Genomic DNA, 16,347 nt, shown 5'->3' with positions numbered 1-16,347 from the left:
GTCCGTCCAGCCTCAGTCTCCAGTCCATTCTCACCTTCCCCATGTTCAGTGTGGGGGCTTCCTAAACATGCGTTTGCTCTCTCTTTTTTTTTAAGATGCAGTTTCACTCTTCTTGCCCATGTTGGAGTGCAATGGCACCATCTCAGCTCACTGCACCTTCCCCCTCCTGGGTTCCAGGAATTCTCCTGCCTCAGCCTCCTGAGTAGCTGGGATTACAGGTGCACGCCACCACGCCCAGCTAACTTTTTGTATTTTTAGTAGAAATGGGACTTCATGATGTTAGCCAGGCTTTTCTCAAACTCCTGACCTCAGATGATCCACCCGCCTCAGCCTCTCAAAGTGCTGGTTTTATAGGCACGAACCGCCTTTGCTCTCCTTCAACATGCAGCATTCTTCACCCCTGCAGGCCGGGGCTGGCCAGGCCTGTGTGATGTCGAGGCTTGGTTCATAACTTGCTTTGTTTCCCAGCTGCCAGCCTGTCCCCCTCCATAGCTTTCTACCCAGTCCTCTGTGGAACCCTTCACATCGCCCTGTAGTTAGTGGTTTTTACATCTCTCCCTATGTACACTGTGAGCCTGAAGATTGGGTCATAGATTGCATCACAGATGCCCAGGGATTTGTTGAGGGAATGAGCTGACGGGGGTCTGGGGGTGAGTACGTGGCTGGATGTGAGCAGGGCTGGGGCACAGTTAGAAAGGTCAGGCCGATATATGGTGAACGCAGGCCTGGGTGGGTCATAAGGCCTTGCCTCGCAGGTCTTAGGAATCCTTTCAGGGTGTGGAATGAGATGAAAAGGCGCTCACAAAAGCAGCTTTTGGGAAGTCATTTTCTGGTGGCAACAGATTACATACAGTGAAGTGAGATCGGGCATAGCCCAGGTTGGAGAGCTATGCTTTGGCCTAGGTGTGTGGTTCTGTGGGGAGATGGCTGTAAGAAAGGCCAGAAGGGGACCGGGCATGGTGGCTCACACCTGTAATCCCAGCATTTTGGGAGACTGATCAGCATTTTGGCAGGCAGATCACCTGAGGTCAGGAGTTTGAGACCAGCCTGGACAACATAGTGAAACCTCGTCTCTACAAAAATTAGCTGAGCATGGTGGCGCGCACCCGTAATTCCGTCTACTGGGGAGGCTAAGGTGACAGGCTTGCTTAAGCCCGGGAGGCTGAGGTTTCCGTGAGCCCAGATCATGCCACTACATTCCAGGCTGGGCAACAGAGCAAGACTCCATCTTAGAAAAAAGAAAGGCCAGAAGGGGATGGATGCCGAGGTAGCGAGAGCGGACCAGGGCTCGGGCGGGCACGGGGGGAGACACGGAGGCAGAGGCTCTGTTCAACGCTCCAGGGTGAGGGAGGTGCCTTAGCTGAGCCGTTCAGTAGCTTCTTGACTTTCCTGAGAGGTCAGGGAAAATCAAGCGGCTCTTCATGCCTTTCTCTTGCCACACACATTTTCTGTGTTAAATATGTATTTTTCCAATGTTTTATTTTGAAATTTTTTAGGCCAAGTAAAATGTTGTAAATTCAATGAAAGAAGAAAAGGACTAGGACAGTGAACACTCTTATACTTTTGATCTACATTCAGTAATTGAGTTAACCACGTTTGCTTTCTCTCTGTTTGCAGAGCACGTATTTTTCAGAACTGTTTCCTAGTAAGGAGGAACCACTGTGAGGCTTCCCGCCAGGTGCCTCCGCCTGGTGGTACAAGGCCAAGAACAAGGACGTTCTCACACGCTGAGAAATGGCGGCATTGCTTTGTGCTGTGAGCTGGCATGCTCGTCATAAATGTCCTCCAATCATGCCCAGCATGTTCTTTTTTAGAGCTTTTTTTTTTGTTTTTTGAGATGCACTCTATTTCCCAGTCTGGAGTGCAGCGGCATGATCTCAGTTCACTGCAACTTCTGCCTCACAGATCCAGGTGATTCTCCTGTCTCAGCCTCTGGAGTAGCTGGGATTACAGGTACGTGCTACCACGCCTGGCTAATTTTACCATTTTTAGTAGAGACTGGGTTTCACCATATGTTGGCCAGGCTGGTCTCCAACTCCTGACCTCAGGTGATCCACCCGCCTCGGCCTCCCAAAGTGCTGGGATTACAGGCATGAGCCACCACACCCGGTCTTCTTTAGAGCTTTTTAAAAAGTTCTAGGATGCAGTGAAAGTTCATGCCTTGTATTTGGTCATTAGGTTTCTTTACTCTCTTTTTAATCAAGAACGGGTTCTCTAAGCCTTTTATTTGTGGTCTTTTATGGCATGATTTTTTTGAAAAGTCTTTATCTTATGGGATGCCTCTCAGTTTGGGTTTTCCTGACTGTGTTTTCATGGTTGAGTTAGCAAGCAGCGCCTGGGTGGTGCTGTACCCTTTTCAGGGAGTGCATGATCCCTGGTTGGATCCTGAGTACCTGGCTGGGGGCGCCCAGCAGCTTTTACCATCATAAAGGGGCTTCCCCTTGGTTGTAAATACATCATCGCAGGTGATTCTTTCAATCAGCCTGAGTGTCTCCTTCCCCAGCCATATTTTACCCGGTGTCCCAGTGTCTGTTGGTGATTCTCACGCGTGTTGTTTATTACTGTGGCAGGTACGAATATGGTTACTTATTGTACAATTTTTTCAGCATTTAGGGGCTGCTTTTTCTTTTTTTTTCTCTTTCTCTTTCTTTCTTTCATTTCATTTCATTTTTTTGAGACAGAGTCTCACTCTGTTGCCCAGGCTGGAGTTCAGTGGTGCGATCTTGGCTCATTGCAACCTCTGTCTCCTGGGTTCAAGCAATTCTCCTGCTTCAGCCTCACGAGTAGCTGGGATCACAGGCATGCACCACTGCTACTTGGCTAATTTTTGTATTTTTATAATAGAGATGGGGTTTCCCCATGTTGGCCAGGTTGGTCTTGAACTCCTGACCTCAGGTGGTCCGCCTCAGCCTCCCAAAGTGCTGTGATCACAGCTGTGAGCCACCGCGCCTGGCCAGGGGCTGCTTTTTCTCTGTAAAAAATAGCTTTCTTGCTCCCCTTATAAATTCTTTTGAAATTACTCTTTAGATTCAGGGTGGTCCAATGGATTCTCTCCACCCTTTTTTTCTTATTCCGGCTGTGTAGTAGTAGTGTCATTCTGTCACTATTTATTCTGGGGATCTTATCGTCCTCACTTTAGCTAGCTTTGACAGACGGGCCACGTTGGTGTTGGAGTGCTCATTTGCTTCCTGCAGAAACAATGTTCCAGGTTTTCTTTATCCTTTCCTTTAAGCCCCAGATCTGAAATCAACCATTTTTCCAAGGACCCCTGGTTCCTTTCAGTGGAGAAGGATATTTAGATACTAAGTTCTGGGTGCTACTGGGGAGAGCACTGCTTTTAGGCCAGTTTTTATAAATCGTGAGCCGGCCAGGCACAGTGGCTTTTGCCTATAATCTCAGCACTTTGGGAAGCCCAGGCAGGCAGATCATTTGACGTCAGGAGTTCAAGACCAGCTTGGCCAACATGGTGAAACCCTGTCTCCACTAAAAATACAAAAATCAGCCAGGTGTGGCTTCAGATGCCTGTGGTCCCAGCTACTCGGGAGACTGAGGCGGGAGAATTGCTTGAACCCAGGAGGCGCAGGTTACAGTGAGCCAAGATCACGCCACTGCACTCTAGCTTGGGTGACAGAGTGAGACTCCGTCTCAAAAAATAATAAATAAAATAAAAATCATGAGCATTTCCTGATACCTCGGATCCCATTCCACATCTGCGCCTCCCTTTCCCCATGCTGGGGTGGGCCCTGGCTCTGCAGTGCACATGGCACAGCTTCAGAATCGCCACACCTGTCCCATAGCCAACAGCAAACCTAGTAGATACAACTCAACATAGTTTTCAGTTCATTTTGGTCTCAGGATATATGCCACTGCATTAAAAATTATTTGGATTGATTTTTCTGTTATTCCTCCTGTGAAAGATCAGGTTCATAACATACCTATTTTTTGGTCATCAGATTAAAAATGTATTTGAGGAGGGGGAAAAGAGGTCAAGAGGGGTTTCGCACTGCAGCGGGAGGCACTTAGTACTTTCTAGCTTAGGGTCAAAATCGAGTAAGAGCTGGCCCCGTGGTCTTCTCTCCACAGCTGCTGTGCCTCATCTATGCGCAGTCCTCTGGGAACACACAGGGTTGCGGCGCCGGGTGCACAGACCCGAGTGACCGCGCCGTCTCACGGTGGCTCTCCCTCCCAGGTACTCGGACCCCACGCAGTGGACGGCCTTCCTGGGCTTGCACGACCAGAGCAAGCGCAGCGCCCAGGAGGTGCAGGAGCGCCGGCTCAAGCGCATCATCTCCCACCCCTCCTTCAACGACTTCACCTTCGACTATGACATCGCGCTGCTGGAGCTGGAGGAGCCGGTGGAGTACAGCTCCGCGGTGCGGCCCATCTGCCTGCCGGATGCCTCGCATGTCTTCCCTGCCGGCAAGGCCATCTGGGTCACGGGCTGGGGACACACCCAGTATGGAGGTGAGCTTCAGGCTGGCCCAGGGCTCAGGGGCCTGGGGCCTTCCCCTAAAGGCCGTGTCGCCTCTGCGTGTCCAGCCTCGGGGCTGGGGGCTGCCCCAGTCTCTCTCTGCCTGGCAGGATGAGGCTGTCCAGGGCGGAATGGAGGCCTTTAGTAAAAGGGGCATGGGATTTGCAGGCCTGCTTTGCGTCTAACTACCTGAGTGACCTTGGGCGAGTTGCTTGAACTCTGATCCCGCTTCTTCATCCGCAAAATGAGGATGGCCACACCTTAACCCAGTGGTGCTTAAGGCATGTTGGGGGTGGGTTTGGAGGGAAGCAGGCCATTCGTTGACAAACGCTGGATTGAAAAAATACACTCTATAGCATTTGTAGACTTTGGAGAGGGAAAAGAAAAGGAAACGGACGCCCAGCTCTAATGCCCTCCCAGAACCCCGGGGCATTTGTGGCGCCTTCCCTCAGCCTCTCTTTTTCCTCACCCCTGCTTGCCACATGGCATCTGTTCCATCTCATCTCGCCTGGCAGATCTCAGCATGCCCCCTACTTTCTCTAGGTGGCTGCTATTGCCAGAGCCCATTGGGTAGATGCGATTTACCCGTTTGTCAACCCCTGGCACCCTGGCATCTGGGCTGTTCCAGAATTTTGCTAGGAAAATGGCCTGTGGGGAGCGTTGGATGACGCTGCTCCGCCGCAGCCTGGCTCCCAGCCCCGTGCTGCCCTCTCCCCAGGCACCGGCGCGCTGATCCTGCAGAAGGGTGAGATTCGCGTCATCAACCAGACCACCTGCGAGAACCTCCTGCCACAGCAGATCACACCGCGCATGATGTGCGTGGGCTTCCTCACCGGCGGCGTGGACTCCTGCCAGGTGCGCCCAGGGGCAGGAGGGAGGCAGGTGGCCCCGGGAGAGGTGGGGCAGGGGACTCACGACAGGGCTTGTTTCTGCCCAGGGTGACTCCGGGGGTCCCCTGTCCAGCGTGGAGGCAGATGGGCGGATCTTCCAGGCCGGTGTGGTGAGCTGGGGAGATGGCTGCGCTCAGAGGAACAAGCCAGGCGTGTACACGAGGCTCCCTCTGTTTCGGGACTGGATCAAAGAGGAAACTGGAGTGTAGGGGCAGGGGCCACCCAAATGTGTACCTGGGGACCGGACAGCTGACTGCACCAGCTACCCCAGAACAGAGACTGTGAATTGCATCCCTGGGACTCCAGATCTGCCTAGAAAACCTCTCTGCTTCCTCAGCCTCCAAAGTGGAGCTGGGAGGTGGAAGGGGAGGACACTGGCGGTTCTACTGACCCCACTCGGGGCAAAGGTTTGAAGACACAGCCTTCCCCGCAAGCCCGAAGCTGAGCCGAGGCTGCTTTCTGCACGTCTGCCTTCTCTATCTCTAAGGAGCAGCGGGACCCGAGCTTTGGGCCTCGTGGTGAAGGTGGTGGGGCTGCGGGCTGTGGAGCCCTCAGCAGCTGGGCCACGCTCTTCAGGAAGCCCAGGCTTGGAGGACCCTGGAAAACAAACGGATCTGAGATTGGAATTGTTTCACTGGCTCCCAGGGTGGGCTTCAGTGTGTGTATTTGTGTATATGAGTAAAACATTTTATTTCTTTTTAGGTAAGCTTTTTTCTTCATGGAGTTGAGCCCTCCTTCCTCCTTCTTCCTAGCTCAATTTACAAAAAATTGGTCTCAAATTCCCTGAGTACAGACCCTGGAGTCAGGCTGAGCGGGGCCACAGTGCTGTTGCCTTCTCCAGGCCGGCAAGGGGCGGGTTTTGCTCTGACCTGTAGCTTCCAAGACTAGGGGCCTGGTGCCCTTGGTAGGAGGGACATGCGGGTTGGTGACACAGGGAGAGGAAAGTGTGGGGACAGTGGAGAGGGGCGCATTGGCTGCCCAGGCCTAGGTCCAATCTAGGGGGGTGAAGAGCTTTGTCAGAGGAAGATGGGCAGAAGCGAGCCTTCGTGTTTGGTGAGGAGGTGGTCATGTGAGCAGTGTATGTGTGTGTGTGCGTGGAGGGTGGGCATGCTCGTGCGTGCACTGGCACAAGTAGGAGGCTGTGCATGGATACCTATCTGTCCAGCAAGGACTGAGCAGATGGGTCATCCCTCTTTTTTTTTTTTTTGAGTCAGGGTCTTGCTCTGTCACCCAGGCTAAAGTGCAGTGACATGATCATAGTTCATTGCAGCCTCAGTCTCCTGGGCTGAAGCCATCCTCCTGCCTCAGCCTCAGCTGAGGGACTAGAGGTGCCCACCATCACACCCGGCTAATTTTTGTGGAGACAGGGTCTCACTATGTTTCTCAGGCTGGTCTTGAACACCTGGGCTCAAGTGATCTTCCCACCTTGGCCTTTTGCCTTGCCACATCCCCCAGCCTCCCTTGATTTTTACTTATTAATTTAAAATATTCCCTCTTGCTGGGCATGGTGGGTCATGCTTGTCATCCCAGTACTTTGGGAGGCTGAGGCAGGAGGATCACAATGTCAGGAGTTTGAGATCAGCCTGGCCGACATGGTGAAACCCCGTCTCTACTAAAAATAAAAAAATTAGCTGGACATGGTGGTGGGAGCCTGTAATCCCAGCTATTCGGGAGGCTGAGCCGGGATAATCACTTCAACCTGGGAGGCAGAAGTTGCAGTGAGCCGAGATCGCACCATTGCACTCCAGCCTGGACAGAGAGACAGAGCAAGACTCTGTCTCAAAATAAATATATATGGCCAAGCGTTGGGAGGGCAGAGGGTAGCCGTGGCTCACCACTGAGTCCTCAGCTTAGGCCTGTTCCTGGAAGATACTATGTGTTTGTGCAGTGAATGATCTTTGCCTGCCATGAGTTAATGAGGAAACAAAAGGGAGGAAAGACAGTCTGATTGGAGCAGTCCTTCAAGGCTTCTCGGGGGAGGTGGGGTTTGCACTGCCTCTTTCATTTTGGCCTGAGCATTTTACTGTTTTGAGGGTGGGAGTTTTGCCTAGAACCTGTGCGAGCATGTGTGTTGCATTTCCCTCCAAGGGGAGGGAAGGAACATCTGATCTTACCAAGGCATGGGAAGTGGAAGGACTGATGACCTGAAGGGCTCCTGTGTGGTTGCTGCCATGTTGTAAATGCCATTCCTTTTCTGCCTGATGTGGTCATTCCCTCCTGATTGCACTGGACGGAGGTGCCCAGTGCAGGTCCTGAGCTATGGCCTATGTTAAATGCAGAGATTTCATGGGGCCTGTGTGTGGTCTGGTTCCTAAGTGTGCATGAGTCTTGGCAGCCAGGGCTTGGCCCAGGTGTAGACACGGTCACTTGTGCAGTGGGATTCAGGGAGGCCAGCCCAGCCCACGCAACCACAGCACCCTCAGCTCCATTTGGCTTAACAGTCTCTGGACTGCTGACTCCCCCAAGTCAGATTCTTGCCTGGGGAGCAGAGTGAAAACACAGATGGCTAGCCTTCAGGGTCACTCCACCCTTTGGACTCTCTGCAGGAGGTCTGGGTGGGACAAGATGTGTTGTCTGTGGGGAGATCCCCTGGGACTCCTAGGTGCAGTCTCATGCTTCACCCAGACCTGAACAGAAACTGGGGGTCCGCTGGGTGGGGCCAGCAGCCTGTGCTCTAAGAAGCGTTCCCGTGAGGTTGGAGAGCACCATTTCAGCAGTGGGTCATGCCACTCCAAGTGCCACAGAGCAGCACATCACCAAGTGCTCCACAAGATGCCCAGGGCTGCGGTTTGCAGGACGCCCTTGGTCCTGTGGGATCCTGGAAGCCTGCCTGAATGTACAGAAACATTTGATCCCTGGAAAATCAATCAAGTGTCAATGCCTTTTAAAAAGATTATGGGGCCAAATCCTGTGTTACTTCTGGCTGGAGATCAGAAGATCAGGCTGAGAATCCCTAACTCATCGGAGGCCAGATACATCATTAGGCCCAGTGCTGATAGCTCTCAAGAAGACGGAAGTCTCCTGTCCAAGAGCCTGAGCTGACGGGATGGGAATGCCAGCAGGCTGTAGCCATTCCTTCTTGCTGAGGATGGCAACACAGCTCTGTAGCGGCTGGGAGGGGCCAGAGGCCTGCGTGGGTCTGCTGCTGACCAGCCTTTCCTTCAACTGGGTGAAGACGACAGCTGAAGTCTGAAGGGTTAGAGGAGGAGGTGGGAGGGCCAGGCCGAGGCTGGCCTCACAGGAAGAGCGCCGGGCCACCGCTGCGCCCCCACAAGCTCAGTGCAGCCCCCCTACAGAGACTTTCCCCTACTGACCAGCTGTTTTTGTTGCTGAGATCTCCAGATAATCCGTCTGTCTTATTCCCCAAACTACCTTGTATTGCTGTTGTTTTAGCTTTTAATCATGTAAATTTAATGAAAATTTAACTCAAATCCTGCTTATTGCAGCCACGGAGAGTCCTACTCAGAACTAGACTCTGCAGGAATTGCAGTGAAATTTAGGATGAACTTTATGGAAAATGTAAGGTTTAAAATCCTGGGCCCAGTTTGGAGGTTTCCAGAGAACTTGAGCTACAGACTCCAGGGTCTGAGAGGCTGTTGTTTAGACTGTTGGCCACACGGTGGCGATGTTGCGCTGTTCCTGGGCGCGGGCGCTCACGGGTTGGGCGGGGTGGCTGGGGCCATCTGATCTTGCAAGGCTGCCTTCTGCTGCTTCCCAGTCACCTTTCAGGGTAGTGAAATCGGTGCCTGGCTCAGGGTGAGCATCAAAGAGGCCCCCAATCTGAAGCTTTTCCTGGCCAGCCCTTCAGCCCCTTTAGTATCTCCACCTCCAGTCTGTAGCCAGGACCTGCAGGCTCTCTGGCTCTGGGGCCTGGAGGAGGACCTATTCTCAGGGCAGGCTCTAAAGATGGCTTTTCAGATTGAGGAGGACAGAGAGAGGACCTGTGCACCCAGGTGGGTGCCATCTCTAAGTGTGGAACTTCATCCCACGAGACACAACCGACCTCATAGACAGCTTCACAGGGAGGGCCCTTTACCATGCGTGGCATCTGTCCATACCCATGTACACAGACAGGTGTTCTGGAAGCAGCAGGGTGTGTGTGTGTGTGTGTGTGTGTGTTGGGGATTGCGCAGTCCTGGAATAGACAGATTAGAATGTCCCAGAAGAGCATGACCTGGCTGCTGCACAGGATGCCCTCTCCCGCTACAGGGGCACCTGAGGTGCCTAAAGACGCAGGGTCAGGTGCCTGTGATCAAACATTGCTTTTCATTTTTCATCAGTTTTCCAGGCTTGAGGTAAGTATGTGTGTTTGCGTGTGTGTGCATGTATGTGTTTGTGCACATATGTGGATGTGGGCATCCATGTGTGTGTGCATGCGTGCGTGTGTTGCCCACCTGCGACCACACATGAGGTGTGTGTGCGTGCATGTTATGTGCCTGTGTGTGTGCATGCATGAGTATATGTGCATGTGTGTGTTGTGTGCGTGCATGAGTGTATGTGCATGTGTGTTTGTGTGTTGTGTGTGCGTGAGTGTGCATGTGTGTGTGTGCATAAGTGTGCATGTGTGTGTGTGTTGTGTGTGCATGTGTGAGTGTGTGTGTGTTGCCCACCTACAACCACACATGCGGAAAATTGGATCTTCAGCCAGGGATTCTCAGACAATTGAATTTCGTGGAGCGGTGAGCTGAAAGGAGAAACATGGCCCAGCATATCCAGCATTTATGAAGATCAGCTTCCAAGTGCTCTAAGTGCTTTCTGAGTCTTATTTCATTTCAACTTCATAGCAGCTGCATGGTCTTTCCACTTTATAGATGGAACACCAAGGCACCAAGAATCTGAATAACCTGCCCAAGGCCCCACACTCAGATGTATAGTATTGGATGTAGGAATTGAATGCCAGTGATCTGGCTCCGGAGCCAGGACTGTGCTCTATCATGTCCATATATATCATGCATATATCATATACATATCAGCACCGTGCTGTATCGTACACATCCACACCGTGTACTATATACCAGTCACACACTGTCACCAGCATTTCATAAAGGAGATTTTAACATGCGAACTGCAGGAAGGTCATACTGTTGGTATAAAAGACAGTGTTGTAATGCTGGGCACAGTGGCTCATGCCTAGAATCCCAGCACTTTGGGAGGCCGAGGTGGGTGGATTGTTTGAGCCCAGGAACTCAAGACCAGGCCTGGGCAACAGAGTGAAACCCTGTCTCGAAAAACGCAAAAAAATTAGCAGGGCATGGTGGCAGGCACCTGTAATCCCAGCCACTTGGGAGACTGAGGTGGGGGAATCACCTGAGCCCAGGAGGTTAAGGCAACAGGGAGCCAAGATTGGGCCACTGTACTCCAGCCTGGGCAAACAGTGAGACCCTGTCTCGAAAAATTTAAAAAGCAAATGTTTTAAATGTTTTAATTTTTGTGTAAACACTCAAAACTGTCTCAGCAGCAAATATGTGTAGACCAGCATTTGGGAATTGTCCTCTAATGCGTCCTCTTTCTTTTGGGAATCCTGCAAACCTTCCAGAGACCTTCGGGCTGTGAAATGTTCCGGTCAGAAGACCCATCTCCCAGGCTGGTCATGCACTTGTCTTCCATCCGCATTGCCGTTCTCAATGGCATTGCTTCTTGCGTTCTGGAGTCCACTCAGCCAGATGGAGGACGATTTTCATTAGCCATAGTGCACCTCAATTTGCGCAGTGAGGACAGTTAACGGGGACAGGAAAGGGAGGTTGAAGGCGGTGAGCACGACAGCTACCTCAGGCCAGGCCACCGGGCCATTCCTCAGAGTGACAATCAGGAAGGGAGCTTGGAAAGGCCTGAAACACCACTAAGAATGATGAGACCAAACCCCAAAGAAGAAATGGGAGTACTTTTCCCTGGTTTTATATCTTTGGACTGCCTAGAAGATGGTTCAAGCTGCTGTCCCATGAAATGGCCAGCACAGTGTTGGCAGTAGGGAAGATGTCAGGGCAGGCGTTCCTTTAGGGGCATAGGGGCACAGGATCCTGCAACGCACAGCCAGAAGTGCCAGCAGGGGCTGGCCTGGCTCCACTCCGGGGCTCTGGCCGGCCACCAAAGGGAAGCCTGTGTGTAGACACTGGTTTCTTCTGTGACCTGATATGCCTACAGCGAGGACATTGCATTTTGATAAAGAGATCCTCTTAGGATTAAAATGGGCTTAACTATCCTCTTCCTTTTTTTCTCTCCTTTTCTCCTCAGGAGGAGTGTCTCCTCCCAAGTTCCACCGTCCTGCGCCAGCTCGGAGACCGTGTGTCCATTCCACCCTTTCCGCACCCTCCCATCGTTTCCTAAAAAGCCACCGTCCAGGGCTGTTTGCGGGCGGAGGTGGACTCTGCTCCATTGTCTGTTCGTTCCATAGTCTCAGCATCTTCCAGCAGGAGGGACCTGTGTGTTTTCCTGGGATGGGAACTCAGCTTTCCCTTGGCCTTGGCTGGCTGCGGCTCCCTCCCCCACGTGCTGCGTTCACCTTGGAGGTTATCACTGTTTCCCCTGCCCACACCCCTGGATCGAGAATAACCCAGCCTCTGTGCCAGATGCTCTGGAACTTCATATGGTCTTGTTTAACTCAATAGGGAAAGAGCTCAGCAGGGAAATTCTTCCATCCTCAGCCTGTGCGCTTTTTCCGCAGAGCTCTGAGAACACAGTGTCGGGGAGGGGGTCGAGGGATCAGGCCCACCAGGGAAGGGTGGAGAAGATCTGACTCTCCACGCAGAAGGACATTCTGAGAACGGCTCCCAGAATACACCAGAGCATCTGACACCTCTTCGCAGCTCATAATCCACTTCCGTCCAAATCCTGATGAAGACAAACAGGACAGAAGAAATGTATAGGTATCGGCTAGGAAAAAAATAAAATCTGTTTAAAAAAAATAAAATGTTGCAAAAGAATGGGTAATATGCTTATTTGTATGAGCTGAGGGAAAGGATGAGAGAAGCGGCCGCTCACTAATTTGACAGATCAGCCGTCTGTGACCTGGGAATGGGCACCCGGTGTAGGCTGGGGGGCACTGGGCCCCCTGTGAGGCAGACACTTGGGAAACAAGGTCCTTGGCATGTCCAGGTGGGGAAAGAGGTCACATTCCTGGCAGGTGAGGTCGGGGTCTGGCCAACCGGCCTGAGCCGAGAGCAGGAAAGGCGCCTCTGCCTGGGACCTTCTGGGGTGTGCGCGAGGGCCTGTGTGACCCTTCACGGCTCAGTGGAGAACCTATTTCCCAGGCCAGCAGCTGCCTGAGGGACATCCTTTCAGAACTGGTAGCTCACGGTTGGAAAGAAACTTACATTCAAGGTGACCTGTGCCAAATGCCAGTGAGGCATTCTCATCCCCTCCTAGTGTGGGAGCATAGATAGGCCCCGTCCAGCCTGGGACCTCACTGTGCCTCCACCCCAGCTGCGTGCCCCTGATCTTGCTAAGTGGGATGCTAAGCGACCTCCTTCTGTCTCCTGCGCTGGATGCGAGAGCTGGAGAGCACCTGGAAGAATGACTGCTCCAATCTTTATGTCAAGTGTCGCCTTCATCACAGTCCTAGGAAGTGGGTGCCATCATTCCCAGCTACAGGAGAGGACACTGTGGCCGTATGGGGGCGAGCCTCCTGCTCAGGGTTCCTCAGCGGAGGAAGAGAAGAACACACCTTGGCCGCTGGCTCCACTCGCATGTACGATGGATGACAGACTGCACAGCCTCCTGCAGCCAGTGCCTGCTCCACCTGGGTCTTTAGGGGCTGGAGCCAGGCAGGACCTCTCCCTCTCAGGTCATAAACTCACTGGCTTAGGCACACGTGGAAAAGGCCCAGACAGACTTTCACTAGCTGGATTCCAACCCGGCTTCATCAGCATTTCAAAATCTACCCCACCCTTTCTTTCCTTGGCCGCCCCCAGCAGCCCCTGGGCATTTCCCTTTCTAAGGGGCCAAACCATCTGCTTCCTCTTACTCCTCTGCCTGGGGCAGTGTGGACTGGGGAGAGAGCATGTTTCCTTGAGGTCTTGGCTGTGGGCAGTGGAACGACATGTTCTGTCCTCTGATTCAGGAGGATCAGCCTGTGACCCGCGTCTTCCTCCCTGAGCAGTTCAGTTCTGCTGAAGGCTGCTTGGCCTTGTTGGAAACTTAAGCAAAGGGAACAGAGGCCAGGGGTGGTAGGGCGGGGGCTCGGCCTGGAGCCTCAAGGGAGAAGAGCTGGAGAGAGATTCTGCAGGGCTGGCCTCTGTGCCCAGATTTTCCAGTCCCAAAGAAGACCCAAAAACTGAACCTGTGTGGGGGGACAGAAATATTTCTGCATCACCAGTGACAAGGATTTTTCACTGGGACCTGGGGACATGTAGCAAGACCCAAGCTGAAAATATAATTCCATTTTGTTTGAATTCAAAAGCTTCTGAAAAATGAACAGTTAACAGCTTGAACTTTTTTTGTTGGGTATTTATTTTAAACAGAAGGCATTTGATTTCCTTTTTGAGATGGAGTCTTGCTCTGTTGCCCAGGCTGGAGTGCAGTGGTGAGATCTTGGCTCACTGCAACCTCCGCCTTCCTGATTCAAGTGATTCTCTCACCTCAGCCTCCTGAGTAGCTGGGATTATAGGCACCCGCCACCATGCCCAGCTAATTTTTGTATTTTTAGTAGAAATGGGGTCTTGCCATGTTGGCCAGGCTGGTCTCAAATTCCTGACCTCAGGTGATCCACCTGCCTCAGCCTCTCAAAGTGCTGGGATTATAGGAGTGAGCCACAGCGCCCGGCCTGATTTAGTTTTCAAAAGAATATTTTGTAAGTTTGGGTTGAGTAAAGAAAGGTGATGTGGGCCTGGTTCAGAGTCCACTGTGGGGCTCACTGCTGGTGACGGCAGCAGGGACACGCATACTGTGTTTCAGCAGGACCAGCCGGGCAGCAGGGCAGGATGGACGTGTGGTTCAGAAGGCGGCACTGGGCAGCCCACCTCACCCACAAGCCCCTGCCCGCACGGTTTAGGGTGCATCTTGGTGAAGCATAGATGCCAAACACCTGTGCTCCCATGAGTGGAAACATCAGGCTTGGGACACCGCTGTGAAGGTGGCGTTCCAGGGGCTAACCCCACTGCCTTCCTGTGCCCTGACCTTCACCCTGGGTGCTTTGGGCATAGAGTGGGGAACCCACTGTGTCTTGGAGAAGCTGGCAGACACAAGTCCCCCAAGTGTTTCCTGAACACTTGACCAAAACACTCCATCACTGCTCACCTGGAATAGGCCTTACTTCTGAGACCCTGGAGAGTGCTAAGGGCTGGAATCACACAGGAGTCCCTGGCACCTTCCCAGGTTGGAGCAGTTTTATGGGAGGCCAAGGGAATTTGGAAACATGGTCATGGGTAACCAGGTCCTTTCTCTGCTCTCTTCTCATGGGTATGGAGATGCTGCTGAGACCACCTCTGCCAGAGCTTTGACCACATCTTATGTAATGTACCTGGAAGCCTCCACGTCTCTAAGGCTTTTCTTCTCCAAGGTTAAATATTGCTAACCAGCTATGTTCATACTAAGGCCTAGGGAAGCGGATGAAGACTTGGGGTGGGGATTGCTAAAGTCCTGCAGAGCTGTCACGTGGCACCACTTCCGGTATGGGGGCACCAAAGAGCACCCCGAGCCGTGAAGAGCTGGAGTTCTCTGCGGACAGCTCATAATTGGTGCTCCTTCGTTCCTGAAAATGCCTGAGGGAGGAAGTGTATTGATGCTCATATCATACTGGGGGTGTTTAACTGTAAGCTGATTACCAGACTTGCCTTCCTGTGGACCCATTTCCAGCAGCTTCTCACTTCCATCTCCCCGCCTGCCCATCTAAAGGGTGCTCACTGGCGTCTGTTTGCCAGGCCTTGTTCTAGGAACTAGGAGTACAGCTGGGATCCTCAAAATAACACCTGGAGGGGAAAGTGATGCTCATGCCAGGCCCCTTCCATCCCCATGCACCGAGAGCCCTCCTGCCTGCAGTCTACCAATGGGGGAAGGAAGGACACTTCCAGAGGCAGAGGGTACAGCTGAGCGGTTTGGAAACGTTTTATCTGCACTCAGCCACTGAAGGACGAGTTTTTGGCTCTGGAAGGGTAAGTGTGTTTCTTACCACACGCTCCTGTCACTCTGGATCCACAGGACCTGGAACCTACCGTGGCCACCCAGATGCTTTTCATCCTTCTTAAGATGAGCGAGCTTCCTCTGTTTTGGACACTAGCTGTTCTTGGAACTACACCACGGACAACTTCTGGGAAACAAGCACTGAACCTTAGTGTCTCACTGAGCACAGGTTACATAACTACCCACTTCCCACACCTAGAGGTGGCCTCTCGAGATGCCAGGTGGACAGAACCAGGGACAAGGCCCACACTCCGAGGTTCTGGAGCTTGGGTGCCGTGTGCTGCGTGGGTGGCAGCTGGTTTCCCTGGAGACGGGGGGCTGCTGGGCAGAGCCGAGCTGCTCAGTGGCTTCCCTGCTCTTGGCTCTTTCTGCTCATCCCTCTGCCCCACTCCATACCTACGCTTACCGCTGGGGGAGGAACTGGAAAGTCCACTGACGCACAGAAGAGCTGGGGCAAACCAATGACTGTGAGTGGAACAGCCCAGGCAGAGAGACAATCGGCAAATTGGGGAAATTCTTTCCACACCTGAGGCCTGTCAACAGAGGCCAGTCAGGGCTGGCTGCAAAGGCAGGCTCCACTGGGAGCACAGCGACTTCACTCCGCGTGGAAGGGCTCTTGTTCCCATGTGCTTCAGGGGTGGAGGCTCAGGGCCCTGTGATCCAATCCCATCTGGGTCTGGGGGGAAGTTCTGGGAGTGGGCACTTAGGTGAGCATGAGTGGTGGTTACAGAGCATTCTGATGACATGGGGAGGACTAGGGGTCCAAAGTTTCTCTCTTACTGAACTAGGGAGGCCTCTGCCTCCTTCAGTTTTCCCTCCTTTCCACTGAGATAAGTTATATACATGTCTGTGTGTCTGTGTAGATATATGTGC

General features: G+C 52.7%; 1 protein-coding gene across 1 annotated transcript in view; it reads left to right on the top strand.

The window, feature by feature from the left end:
• The window catches only part of ST14 (suppression of tumorigenicity 14), a 46,688-nt gene extending 40,626 nt beyond the window's left edge, over positions 1–6,062 (top strand). Inside the window, exons 17-19 of the mRNA XM_032284970.1 lie at positions 4,190–4,464; positions 5,190–5,326; positions 5,409–6,062. Coding sequence (XP_032140861.1) covers positions 4,190–4,464; positions 5,190–5,326; positions 5,409–5,570 — 574 coding nt within the window. The 3' untranslated portion in view covers positions 5,571–6,062. The remainder of the gene's footprint in view (positions 1–4,189; positions 4,465–5,189; positions 5,327–5,408) is intronic.
• Positions 6,063–16,347: the final 10,285 nt, after the last annotated feature.

Source organism: Sapajus apella, unplaced genomic scaffold, assembly GCF_009761245.1.
Source record: "Sapajus apella isolate SASKATOON/1434 unplaced genomic scaffold, GSC_monkey_1.0 scaffold16, whole genome shotgun sequence".
Lineage (NCBI taxonomy): Eukaryota > Metazoa > Chordata > Mammalia > Primates > Cebidae > Sapajus > Sapajus apella.
This window is presented reverse-complemented; position numbering and strand designations above follow the sequence as displayed.